The sequence below is a fragment of the Nelumbo lutea genome, chromosome 5, assembly GCF_056320005.1.
Source record: "Nelumbo lutea isolate HS-2025 chromosome 5, American lotus-T2T, whole genome shotgun sequence".
In the NCBI taxonomy this organism is placed as follows: domain Eukaryota; kingdom Viridiplantae; phylum Streptophyta; class Magnoliopsida; order Proteales; family Nelumbonaceae; genus Nelumbo; species Nelumbo lutea.
Genome location: NC_142688.1, coordinates 16,120,578 through 16,134,966, shown reverse-complemented (window position 1 = coordinate 16,134,966; position 14,389 = coordinate 16,120,578). Strand labels below are relative to the sequence as shown.

At 37.5% G+C, this 14,389-nt stretch overlaps 1 protein-coding gene across 1 annotated transcript; it reads right to left on the bottom strand.

Annotated features, from left to right (window-relative positions):
* Positions 1–6,794: 6,794 nt before the first annotated feature.
* LOC148850599 (E3 ubiquitin-protein ligase ATL6-like) lies at positions 6,795–9,036 on the bottom strand. Its single transcript, XM_088945299.1, has one exon. It carries the CDS (start codon positions 8,349–8,351, stop codon positions 7,074–7,076), a length of 1,278 nt encoding a protein of 425 aa, XP_088801425.1. The 5' UTR covers positions 8,352–9,036; the 3' UTR covers positions 6,795–7,073.
* Between the last annotated feature and the right edge of the window lie 5,353 nt (positions 9,037–14,389).

The following is a 14,389-nucleotide window of genomic DNA, read 5'->3' as shown; positions in this document are numbered from 1 at the left end:
AGTAGTGTTGGTGGGTTTTTCACTTTTTGTACCAACAAAAAAAAAAAAAAAAAAAACAAAGTGGCCAAGTGGGTTAACGATGACATTAAAACCAAGAAATTTCTAACCCGGATCCAATCGGACTGTCCTACCGGTGACCGATGAACCTTTGATTTTTATAGCCGATCCGATTCTGTCTTTAAAATTTGGATAAGGCTTACAATTCTTTTTCTTTTTTTTTTTCGTTCTAATCATACACGAAACAGTTTACCAATAAAAATAAAAAAATCATTCACTAATATTAGCCGCAATGCTGCATCTTAAATACGGGCTCGACAATGACACGAAAAAGATAATGATCCGAAAAACGTTTCACCAATGAATTGAAATCATAAACATGTAAACATGGTAGTCAATCAGCTATTATTTATTAAAATTTATGGGTGAGCTTTGATTTATCAAAATTCTTTTCATTTAAAACAAATATAGATTTTTCACTCAAATACAGATCCAAAATGATCACATTAAAGTCTAGTTAATTTTTATATACTAGTCAAGACCCATGTGACACACAGGCTTTATTTATCAACAAAATTGAAGTTGGAACTCTATGACATTTTCAATTAAATGGTGTCCATCTAAATGCAATTCAAGTATTATTTTTTGGGGCTATGTTTAGATTATTCAATTACAATCTAAGCTGCCTATTAATGAGAGTGGTCAATTTCCCATTATCTAAATAAATTTTTATTATCTTTTGTATCTCAATGCTAATTTTTATTAATTTTTTAGAAAATATTTTTTATTAATTTTTATTGGTTTATTATTATTCGTGTATTATTTTAGCTAAAATTATAAAAAAAAAAATCATCTTATAACAATTCTGTAAACCACCTCTGTGTTTTGACCCTAACAAAGGCTTTCCCTGTAGTTTTGAGGAAAAAAAAGTGAAAATACCTCATTTCCCTTGGCTCTTTCGTAATAAACACATTAAAGTTACCCAAATACCCTTATCATTGTTAATGCATTATCATACATAATTTAAAGTTTTAACTTTATCCTCCACTAATCTATTTTGCTAGACAACTTTCAAAGAATAATGGCTGAAGTGAAGTAAATAAATGCACTACATCAACAATCAACATTTTTTATTTGGAATGCTAACTAAAGGAAGGTATTTGCACCTTTTCACAAAACAATATGAGAGGTTTTTGTTAAGGCCAAAACACTAGGGAGTTTCATAGGATTTTTAGAAAACCCAAAGAGGTTTTTATAAATTTTCTTATTTTTAAATGAAATTTAAATTGATTTTAAAATAATTAAACTATGTTTAAAACTAATATTTTTAATTAATTTTCAAATTAGTAAAAAATGAATTTATTTAAGTATATTAAGATTTTATTAAATTTAAATTCCTTATGAAATGTAATTAACTATATAAAGTTTTATTTTTAGTTTAATTATAAAATTAATTGTTTGATAATTTTGTATTAGTTTTAAATTAATTTTAAATTGATATTCATTTTTAATTTATCTTAATCCTTTTATTGGAAAAGCTACATGGAAAATGTTGCCAGAGAAAAGAGATTTAGACCGTCGTCGTTATAATCCTTTTTCAGTTATTCAATCCATAACGAAAGGGGGTTTAGACTGTTGTTGTTCTTGGAAAAGATGAATGATTATTGTCAATGGTCTCAAAAATATTAAAAAGGGTAATTTTGGTATTTTAAAAATTTAAGTCACACCTGTTGTCACGTGACACAGATAACTAATGGACTATAGTGGGTACTAAATTGACAATTTTCAGGAGTTCAGGTATTGTAATAGCACATTTTGAAGTTTAAATACTAAGGTGAGACTAACCCGGTACAAAGTAAAAGGTATTAAGCCCATCATAGCCCATAATATATTAATTAATTATACATAAAATAAAACCTATGCTGCCGGGAAGATATAATATCTGAAGGGTGAAGGGCTTTTATCAATCAAACCCCCTAAATGAATTTTGATATATACCACCTGATTGACTCATTTTTATGATACTAATTGATTGGTCATAAGGTTTTTTTTTTTTTTTGGTATCATAATCAATCTATTAAATAAATACTAATATATACATATTTTATGCTCATATTATATAAAACTTAATTAATGACATAGACCCAAAACCTAACCCAGATTTTCATAAAGATTTGAGGTTATCATATCAAGAATGTGATCGCCCATGTTAACAAGGAAAGAATATAGTGGAAGGCCACTCACAAGGACCAGTATTTGTAATCCTTTGGTAAGTTAAATACTTACCATCGTATGATTATTCCCCATGAGGGCTGAGACAGAGATTTAATTACCCAGGACTATATGCGGATCGATGGCCAACTAGCTATCTCATTCACATTCATCAAGTGGGAGTGGGACAAATTTGGATGGCACATTCTTCAAAGTTGTAGATAAGAATCAAAATGCAATTAGCTTCAATTTAGGGGTCATAAGTCACAGGCTTGATCCATCACCCCATTGAAAGATTGTCGTCTTCTAATACGGCATTGGGTTGGTTAATCTTGACCTGGTTTGGGGCTTGACCAAGCCTTTAGTTGGGTGTTATCCAACCTAACACACCATCGCCATCATTGTTAACTCAGACTGAGCCCAGACGCACCCAAACAAAATTCTTTTTTATGCAGTGAATTTAATTATTTAACCATGAAATTCTGAAGGATTAGACCATTGATTAGTGATGGTGTACACTGTTCATTTAAACTCGCCTGACTCAAATACACAACAACCTGTGCTTCTAGAATCTAGTGCTCTATTTGCACCTATTTAAACTCATCCGTCCTACGCTACGATGGGTATAGACTAAGTGTCTAGTAGTGGTCAGAGCACTCCAAACACTGCGGCCCAAATTTCACGTAATTCTGAGTTTCCGATGTGATTGTGGTGGTGGACACTGGACAGGCCAGGCCGTCCTTGGAAACCCACCCATAATCCCCGGTTAGTAGGATTCTCACTCATTTGTGCTCCTGTTCCTGTTGGGCGTAGGGTGGTGGATTGAACAGCCCATGAAGGCCCAAACCGAAAATATTTATTTATTTATTTTATTTATTTATTTTATTATTATTATTATTATTATTATTATTATTATTATTATTATTATTATTATTATTATTGTTGTTTTGAAGGGGTTGAGGGTTTCCACTCATTAGTTGTGACTTGTGGGGAGTGTGAATATGTCAAATTGTAAATATGATGCAGGCCCTGGACCACTACGGCGCCACGTAGTAGAAGTTTGATATCCAGTTTAATAACTTTAAATTTGTGGATTACTGATAATGTATGCGGGGTTGTTTTATAATAGACCAGAATATATTCATCCCACAGTAAAAATCACCAAATTTTATTTTATTTTACTTTTTTTATTGAGCAATACATCATCTAGACTCAGGGGTATTGGTACAACAGGCCAATAAATAAGTCCACTAATTTATACTACCTTACAAAATGGAAAAGATAAGAAAAATTTAAGCATCCAGTAAAATAAACAAAAAAAGCAACTGTGGGGATAATTAAATTCCAAAATGTTTGGACCTTAGAGACTCCAAACGGGTCAAGAACGGGCTCGGTCAGCCTTTAGATAAACCTGGATCTACCGGAAATCCTATAAATATTAAATTAAGATGGTGATCGCCTGGTCAGTCTAATTGCTGAAAAAAAATTATTAAAACAGACAAGAAAGAATGATAAAAGGGCTATCTTTATAGTTAATAAGTTAAACTCTATTAGAATTAAACTAGTAGAGTCTGTTTTTTAGAGCAATTGCCTAACTGGATTCAACACTTAAAAGCAAACCACTCATATTGGCATGTAGGTAAGCAATGATTTTGATACACGCAGCTCATCATGTATATGTTTGGCATCAATGCTGCACTTGCAGCACTGCTGACGTGTGGTTTGGGATATTGTTTTCTCTAAAAATGGTTACTGCTAGGTAGAATATTTTCTGGAGCAACAATAATCTTTTCTGTTTGGTATCATTGCTCATGAAACGTTTTCAGCACTGGTACCCATTATTCAGTGCCACATCACTGTCTTGTTAGTAACAACCAAGGTTCAAAACATCGATATGCCTGATGCACCGGTATGGGCGTATCAGGCGAACCTATAACTCCTTTTGGTGGTTCTTTTTTTTTTTCATCAATTGGTTCAGGGGAGCCGATTTAGGTCTTCGGCACATCCTGAACCTGTTAGACCACCGATACACCCACTGTAGGTGGGTATTGGTGGGGTGCCGAAACAATACGTATCGACAAATACGTGTCGATACTTTGAACCTTGATAATAACGAATTGAAGCTCCAGGAAACGCTAAATTTGGCATTGCTCCACCAAGCCATGGTTTCTTGATTTCCAAGGCATGGCTTGAAAACACCATTTTTTATGGAAAAACGGTTTCAAACAAATGCCCGCTTCCTGAAGCACCATTTTTCCCGATGTGATGTCATTGCTCCAGGAAAGGAAATGGCAACAATGCCAAATAGCCCCCATGTTGTTTGGAAGGAAAAGGTCGTTGGTTTTGATAGTGTACTTGTAGCTTTCTAAGATTATGCTCACACCCGCCTCACAATACTTGCAGTTGTACAATCAATAACTGAATTAAAAGTTGAGAGAATAACGGTTCAGCCCAAGGTCAGAATATTTAGGCCGAGAGTACAGTTGGAATGGGTGTCACTTCCAATTTGATGCTAATTCACATAGGAGTATTAATGTATAAAGTATGAGTTTTTAATATTTTGATTATTTATAATTTTACATGGAATTTAGAAATCTGCATTGACCTGTCTTTATTTTTCCTATTATTAACATGATCTGACACCGCACATCTAATGTATGATAGTTTTCGCTTTTATAGTGGATTTCAGTTTCACGATAAGATGTCGGTGTTGAAACACATTTTGTTAACAGTTGATCTCAACTCCGAACGGAATGCAACCCAATAAATAGATTTAAACTCTAAAACCAAATATGTAAGAGAATGAGACCAGAAGAATTGGGATCCGTTATTAGAGTTCAAATTGGAAACATCTCAATAACAGTATAAATGACGGTAGATGTTTTGGAGTGAGGACATGAGGTGCGCTTTGCGAGTGATTAATCAGCGTATCTCTTGCGCTCCTTTAGACTCGGGTAGAGTCGTAGAGAGAAGGTGAATTCTGGACCGAAGGGGCATCAAAAAGCTGGTGAACGTCTTATCTTGTTGTCCTTGGGAAAGGACGGTGACGCCTGACGGTGGAAAATAACTTTGTTGTCCTGTTCCTGTACACTAAAGTATAACTACTCAGGCAACGCCAAAACAAGAAAATATCTTATTGAACTTTTTGGTGTCAGTGAGGCAACCTCCCCCGTCTCCCTTCCAACTCCAATGATAGGCGACGGGATTTGCAGTTGCAGAAGAGATCTGATGCAACTAAAAATTCTGAACACAGTTGAAGGCACGAGCATGACATTCACATTCAGCCGCACCCGCACAGTGGGAGAATTTCCCATTGATAAATGATTAGACTCTCTCTCTCTCTCTCTGGTTTATGATGCAGTGATGATAGAGCATATATGGGACAGGACAGAGAGACATTAATTACGGGCGGTTTGTTAAGTCTTTTAAAAAGATTTTCTAGTAATTTTCACAGTAAAAGATGGATTAAGCTTTTACAAATAAAAATAATGCAAAAGTTCTGTTTGAAGCTTTTCAAAAAATTGTCTCTTTTGGGTTTTTGCATCTTCTCAGTATATTGGCAATTAAATATATCGCAATTCGCAAACCAAATAAAAAAAACCTAATTCTACAGTAGGGAAAGGGAGAGCCCCTGCTGTGACTCTCTGATGAAAGTCAAAAAACGGAATCTCATATTAAATCAGAAACTGATTTTTGCTTCTTTTTTTTTTAAATAGTAGTGGGTGAAAAGAGTATACAATTTTATATGGATAAATTGATATAGTTTTTACAGCGATTGTGGATGTAAAGCTTTGAAGCTGATGAAACTTTACAACGATTATTAACGTAAAACTCCACTTTATTCAAATACATTGCATCCAAATGCATTTTATATGATAATAATTACACCCTAATTTACATTTCATCAAATGACATTTGACATATGCAGCCTTAATACAACACATCATTACTCGTTACCCTCGCTTTTTTTGGGAAGTGGGCACGGAGAGACGGAATGAAAAGACATGCCAAACGAGGCCTACATTTACATTAGATTCACTAATCTCGACTCTCGAGCTCATCATTACACATTACCCTCGCTTTTTTTGGGAAGTGGGCACGGAGAGAGGACCCCACAAAGGTCTTCACTCTTGGCTAGGCGCTAGCTCTCGAGAAGAGAGTGGCATGGGATATCTCTATCATTAATTAAAAAGGAGATGCCTTTTCGGTTGAGTCACACTAAAATATGGATGCCGCTCCTTGGTCGTGTTTTCCCACCGGCCACCGGTATTCAGTCACACCTCACAACATGGCACACGTGATTGATCCATCGTGCTTACCACCGGCTGGTGGCTCTTCTCTTCACTCCACCTGCTCCTTCCATGCCATAAGTTAAAGATGGAAGAGCCAAATTCAAAGTTACAAGCTAATGCTCTCTGTTTTATATACCAGCAGAGGCAGACGGATTCCACTAGCTTCTTTCTTTTTCTCCATGCCACACTGACTTTCCCCCCTCCAACTTCATCCCATTGGAAACAACAGTCGTCGCCATTCCAATTTCCATTCATCTATCATCAGTTCATCACATCTTCATCTGCATGCTCAACTTGCCAACACCCAAAACAACCTCACATATCAATAGTTAATGAAAGGTACATCAATACATTTAGATTAATTATAAATTAACATCACAAACCAAAAAATTATTATGTACATTTCCTCCGCCAAAACCTAACCTAGTTTCCGTGCCAAACAAATTACAAAGAAAATAAACTAAGGCGACAAGGCCGTGCCTAGAGCAAGAGTTTTTTTTTAAACCCCCAAAAAAAAGAAACAGACTTTTAAAATAATTAAAACCATGTAGTTTTATATTCTAAGGCCGACCGTCAAACAGGCGGCCTGGTCGACGACGACTCGGCACCTTCCGGTTTCCCGCCGAGACAATCGAACGGCGTCTTCACCGACGTAAAGAATGCCTTCGGAGTGGTTGCTGCTTCTCCGTCCGCTCCTGCCTTAGCCGACCTAGTCGAGAATGTTCTCGTGAAGAATGGTGGCGTCATCGAGAACACCCACCGGTCCGATTTTGCCGAGCGGTCCATCCCTCCTACTAACTGACTGGTGGTATTGTTATTGTTGTAACTCTTCCCTCGGCTGCTCCCTTCTCCTCCGCTCCGATATCCCCTTCTCGTGCTCCCCTCTGTCGGAAACGCTACACAGCTCGTCGTGCGGTTCAACCTCCCTTTCATTATCTGCTTCCTCACCTCTTCCGGCAGCCGCAGAGTGAACCGGTCGCAGTTCTCTCCCGGTTGCACGAGCGAATGCCCAGTCGAATGCGACCGCGGGAATTTCCCCGTGTATCGTGGTCTTCTCGATGATTTCGCTCTTGGAGGCCGGTTCTGAATCGGGACTTGACATGGACTTATGACATCGGGCGCCGCCTGCTGCTCTGTGTTCTGTTCCTCGATTACGTGGAGAGAACCGCCTTGACTTTGATCTTCTCTGACCTCCGGTCTCGGGTTCTCCACATCCGACTCTCCGTTGGTATCATCAGGCACTTGTTCCAAGGCGGCGGCGTCTTCTCCCGATCCCGGCACGAGGTTAGCTCGGCAGACGGGGCAGGTGGTGTGAGAAGACAACCAAGCGTCGATACACTCGGGATGAAAGACGTGGTCGCACTTGGGGAGTAACCGAAGCGTCTCGTCGTCCTCGAACTCGTTCAAGCATACGGCGCATTCCAGTGCTCCCTTCCCTAATTGAAGCCCCTTGACGACGGAGTACATGAAGGTGGGGAAAGTCTCGATCACGGCGGGGTCAAGCCCCCGAGCAGCCCTTCGGGACCGTCCAACCATGTTCGCCGGCCGGATGCTGCCACCGTTGCGGTCTTCGGCACACTGGCGTATGTAAATAGAGAAGAAACCCATGAAAAAAAATGCGCTTATGAGAACGATAATGATGATGGCCATGGAGGGGTTAAAATTCCTGTACGCCTGTTGATCATTCTCACTGCTGGGCTGCGCAGATACCAATGGAACCGACAGCGAGAGTAGTAGAAGGAGAAAGTGGAGGTGAGAGATTCCATGGGCCGCTGATTGATTGGAAACAAGCAGGTGGAGGAACCGGCGGCGGCCGTGAGTGGTGGTGTCGTCTTTCTTCGTCATTAGCATATAATAATAAAAGTGATTACTCACAAGTGGAACTGCAACTGCTGCTCCTGCTCATACCCCAAATTCTCTTTTATATATATGCATCTTCTTTCTCCTTTTGCTTAAAAATGAAATAGAAGAAAAAAAAAAAAAAACGGCAATAGCTTTTGAGTATTTATGTCTTGGATATTCAGGCGCCGAAGAGGGGAAGACGGCCTGATTTATCAATTCTCAGGGCTATATAAAGCGTGGATCGGATCGAAATTCGGGAGATAACAGAAGAAAAAGGTTGATTGCCAGAAGCGTGGGGTTCAAGCAAGCAACGCTTGACTTCTCTCTGTCGCTACTCCTTCGCTCGCTGCTGCCCCTTTCCCTGTGTTTTCTCAGTTCTTAATATTCTCACATTGCTGCCAAGTGCCAAAGACAATTGTATTCGAGACTTTCCAGTGGCTCTCCATCTTCGCGTTTGGATGATGTCAGCATCCATTCGTTGTGGTTTTCTTTCACGGTCGCCGTCTAGAGGTGGCGGACTGATCGAATGTATTCCTGGTCTACCCCTACGAATCTCTTTTCTATATCGACGGTTGCTGATATGTTTTCAACGGTGCCAGCTATAACGTGGGTTTTCTACTGACTAGTCTCTCTAGTCTGCTTCTAGAATCTGATTCTTCTTGACAAATTAGCAACGTTAACCAAATTAAAACCCCTAAAAACTTAAAAAGGGCTGTTCCTACCATTTGAACCATACGTTCATAACCGGACTACAGAAAAATGTACAAGTCAGGATGACTGACCCAAATATCTATTCGGGTTAGCTGAACGTTTAGACTGTTTAGCGGACTGTCGAATTAATGATGAGGTTCTACTTAGTAATAAATTTATGGGCCCTAATGTGAAAGGCGCAGGCCTCTGGCGTGAAACTTTATCATTCGTTTCACAGCCCGTTGAATAGCTTAAATCTTTCTCCCCAAATATGAGGAGGTTGTGACTTGTGAGTTCTGGCCACGTAGAGGGCAATTAACCTACACCATCCATCAAGGGGACATCTGTTTATGTACGATTCCTTGGTCCATATCCTCATTATATTCACGTACTTAAAATGAAAAACAAATAAGGGCCCTTTTGATTCATAGGAATAGGGTCTGCATTTTGGAATGGATTCCAACTGTTTAAATTGGATGGAATCAAAATCTGTTCCCATTCCTGATGGAATGATATCCTACTACTATTTAAGGAAATGGCCTTTCTTTTGCAACTAAACACAGCCAAAATATCTAAAGAATTTGAGAGATTTTAAGAAAAAATGGAGAAAATTCAGGTTAGGGTTGAATTTGCTGGATTAGGAATTCAAAACCTTGCATTGGGTTGGGATTGTCCTCAATCCAACCTAACCTTGGCTGACCTGCACCCCTACACATAGAAAGCTCTTTCTCTCTTTCTCGATATACTTTTGCTATGTAGCCATGAGCCATGGCCTTCGGTCCATTGATATAACCCCACCACAACATCATTTCATCTAATTTAAGATGGCATTGTAGTATTGTAAATTTAAGATGGGGTTACAGTATGGAATACATCAAAAGGCTTTGATTTCACAATTTCATCTCCTATTTCCAGGGATGTATATTATTGACATCTCGACTACTGCTACTGCTGGGTCATCCACAAATTCTATCGGAGGAAGGGTACCGAACGTGGATTAACCACTTTCGCACCAGAGGTTGACATAGTATATATTCTCTACGGTGATCTGATCGTTAATGACATCGCCCCGACGGCTACGGCATCTTGAAGCTGCTAACTTTATTGGATAGCCAAGCGATGGGAGTGGGACCCTGTTTTAGAAGTGGTTGCGATTCTAATGCTCTATCATTTTACCGCCTACGTGTGTGGCTCTATCATTTTACCGGCAGACGAAAGAGTTGGTTCTACGTCTCATAAGTAATAAGTAGACAGAGACGTCATTTAATTGCCAAGTGGCTACATCTGCTTCCACCTATAATATGTAAGTAATTAACTCCATTGTGGGGCCCAAGCTTCTAGAAGTGGTTCGGCTAGGATCTAGATATTGATTGCAAAGTTTCCAAGTGGGATTATGTGGAATTTGCTGCCTTCAAAAACCTCTCCAAAATTAAAATTAGATTGCCGCTGCAGCCTGCCCGCCTTTTGTGAATACGTTTTATACCAACTCCCGAACCAAATAAAAAGCTCTATATAAATTCAGCACAACTACAGTCTACAGCAATAAATAAATCTTTATTATATAATGTGGATACTTGTTTCACCTTCACAACATAAAAGTTCATTATAATATTTTATAGTGTCAATGCTTAAAAAGGTAATTATTTAAATATTTAAATTTTAAATCGAATAATGAATTAAGATATTTAAGATATAGTAAAAATATCAAAATATAATATTATTATTACACACATGGCGTGTGCTTTACGCTAGTGGTGGATAATATCATTCTGAATTAATGGGGTTTCGTAGATTTTAATGATTCAAATGGTTCTGTCTAGGTGTAACCATGGGCTGTGTGGGTGACCCTTGAAGTATTGAGTCCTAATTTGAATTATCCCTGAATTCAAAATCTAAGGCCTAAAGTCCAAGATTTCAAGGCTTGGATAAAAATAATCACCCATAGTTCTAGTTATTGAAATCGGCATTAAAGGGGAGGGGAAATGTCTATTGGGTTTGGGGGGTATTCATGACAGTGGCGTTGCATCATTATTGTTGTGTTTTGGATTTATCAATATAATACAAATTTATGAAAAATATGTATTGCCAAAAGCATTAAAACTGTATTTCGTTGCAATGCAAATAAATTTGTACTGCTGTAAAACTATAACAGTGCAAATGATTTGAATGTATAAAGAATAAGCTACCTTAAAAAAAAAAAAAAAAAAAGAAAAAAGAAAAAACCTAGACTGACACTAAAATAGGGGGATGCAACCAGGTTGTAACAGAGACGATGATCGAGGGAACCCACTGAGTGAGACAGAAGCTTTTGCTTATTCGGTCTAGAGGTCAAGGTTTTTTTTGGGCTTTTAGATGGAAAGGAACACGTATGGACTATGGACATGGCTTGTTCTCGAAATTGACGCGTTGAGAATAGTCAACAGTCAACATCTTTAAGGGTTACTGTTATAATAACATCATAGCGAATTGGCACTATAATAGGTCATTGTAAAGAAAATATGAATGGTTTTCAATATCATCATTGAATTCATCCATGGCGTGGCTTATGAGGCAGGCCACCTATTAGCCAAAAGGACTATCCAATGTGATAACTGATATGAATTGGTATGATATTTGTTCAGTATTTGGCTCATCTAATTAATTTCAGTTGATTGCTCCTAAAGGAATTGGTATGATATTTGTTCAGTATCCCCCTCCTTTCTTTATCTTTTCCTTCAAACCAAACATGACCTAAAGGAATTGATTCCTGAAAAATTTTATATTTTCAAAAATTTCATTTAACCGTGGTTGTACATATGTTAAATCAGTTCTGCAATCTGCTCGCAGACTATAAAGTCTAATAATAGAAGATGACTGTACGCCCAAGCTTGAATAAGCATGGCCCACTCAAACAAAACCTCAATCCAGCTCATCAGGTGGGTTAAACTTAGATTGGGCCTGCATTAATAAATTTGGGCTTGGCCTCAGTCTGGATCATGCCTGAACCTGAGATTTGCACCCCTAATTGAGGGTAGCCAACATCTTGAGGATGTTATTATTTACTTATTTTAATTAACACTTAGGGTTGTTTACGGGTCGGGTTGGGTCGGTTTATTGTAGTTTTTCCAAACGATTCGACCTGGTTGGGTTACCTGACATAGAAACCGAAACCGATTCAGTGTTAAACAAAACCGACCTAGTCGGTTTGGGTTGGTTTCGGTTCTGAGTTAATCCCTGTGATAAAATCTTGCTAATTTTAAAAACACTTATAAATTGAACATCATTTCAGCCATCTCTTGTGATAAAATTTAAATGAAAAGTTAATCACAAAAGTTGTTCATTAATCACTATTCACTAATCCAAAATTTCTTGCAACCATTCAAAAACTAGGTGACCTAATGGGCTTTGGAACTTCATGTTTGAACTAGGAATTAAGTCGGTTCAGTTCGGATCGGTTTCGGTTTTTACAACCGAAACCGACCCGTACTGATAAAAATCCGACCGACTCAAGTTAAATCGGTCCGGATTGATCGGTTTGGTCGGGTTGGGCCTTCTTATGAACAGCCCTATTAACACCGTAGTCAATTAGCACTGTAATAGTTGACTGTAAAAAAATAGATGAAACACTTGAATATCATCATCACTAAATTCATCATTTGCGTGGCTAATGGCCTAATGACGCAGATGGACCAGCTGTCATCTTGAAAAGGCTTTAGCTGTTATCAATGCAATATATGAGTTGGTATAACACAGTTGCTGAGTGTTTTTATGTACAAGGACCTTCCTAAAAGAAACAGAAAATAAATACATTTTACAAAAAGAAACATTATCTTTATTTTTTGTAATCTCAACCGAATCAATTGAGACTTGAGAGGCAGTAAAACTATATTCCGAACCAATCAACTTATATTATAGTGGCAGTTACCAATCAAATTAATTAAGCAAAATTTAAGAGTCAAATTGTTCTCCAATCTCCAGATTTGTGATTGAGACCGTATCATGACGTGGTAACTAACAATGGTTTATCTGTTATCCCGTTGCCACTTTCATATTAACGATAATGGACGTTGTGGGAAAAGAATCTTTAGAATAGAATAGAATCACAGATTAAGGCTGTAGACATTGTGTACAAATCACTATCTTCAATACTGATAACTAGGATTAGTTAATTAATTAATAATTAGCTGCGTTTATATATATATATATATATATATAGTTTTCTTAAGAACATGATCGAGTAGATGAAGCATGCACCATAACATTGATCTTGAAGCAATTAATTTGTCCTTATTCCCTTTTATATTTCACCACATATCTTGGCCATATATGTACAACTTCATCCTTTGTTCTTTCTAACTTTGTATATGAAAGTAAAGAATTAATTGAAGACTAAAGAAGCCGGCCTATAGAGATATTAGTTAGACTTATATTAAAATCAAACTTTAACCAAATCTAATAATAGAGCTCAAACCTGAACTATTTAATTTGAATTCGATTCAATTATAGCCCTAATCTTAATTGCTTGGCGTTGTTTCATGGAAGATGAATATATAGTCTCAGATCGATGCAGGCTTTCATTTGTCAGCAAATTGCCACTAATTAATATATCCGAATAGGAAGCGCAAAATCGAAAAATTAATTAATCGGGCCACAGCCTAAAATTAAGAGGAAGATCCTCTAGCGACTTAGACTATTGCAGCTGCAGCCATGCACTTTCTGGAACCAACAATATATAGCAGAAAATTTTCTACTGAGTCTAGCAGTGCATGGTCCAACTGCAACTGCGCATAATATTTTACTTTAATTATATAGTAGATGAGGAGACAAAAGCTTTGCAGTTTCTACATTATTCAGCAATACAACCAACTATATATGCCTATGGCTTCAATTTTTTATGCTGACAACAATTAAAATAGTTCACATATTTTCCCATAATATTATAAATATTGTACCAATCACATCAGCCTAATTCATTTTCGGGCCACAAAATATTGGGACAATGATGGTTCAGCCCATTAAGTAAAGTTGGGGTGGGTGCCAGTTTGGAATTGATACCAATTTACGGGCGGGCATTGATATATAGAGCGGGGTTTTCAACATTTTGAATGTTTATAACTCTGCAGTGGAAATAAAAAATCTGCATTGAGCCTTTCCATACTTCTTCGTAAAAGATTCCAAGTCTTGAGAGGATCATGTCTTCCATCAAATTTAAAAGTGGAATGGTTTTAGCCCTGGGTTCCAATGGGTGGTGTAATTGATTTTTAGCCTTATTTTTTAAAAGAGTACAAATACAAATGTATAGAGTTCTATTTTATATATTTATATTGAACATATTTGTATTTGTATTCTTTTTAGGAGGCATTCTTCTTTTTTTGGAT

Bases quoted from the DNA above. Each gene is read 5' to 3' on its own strand.
- LOC148850599 (XM_088945299.1), bottom strand. From the start codon at position 8,351: ATGCTAATGACGAAGAAAGACGACACCACCACTCACGGCCGCCGCCGG.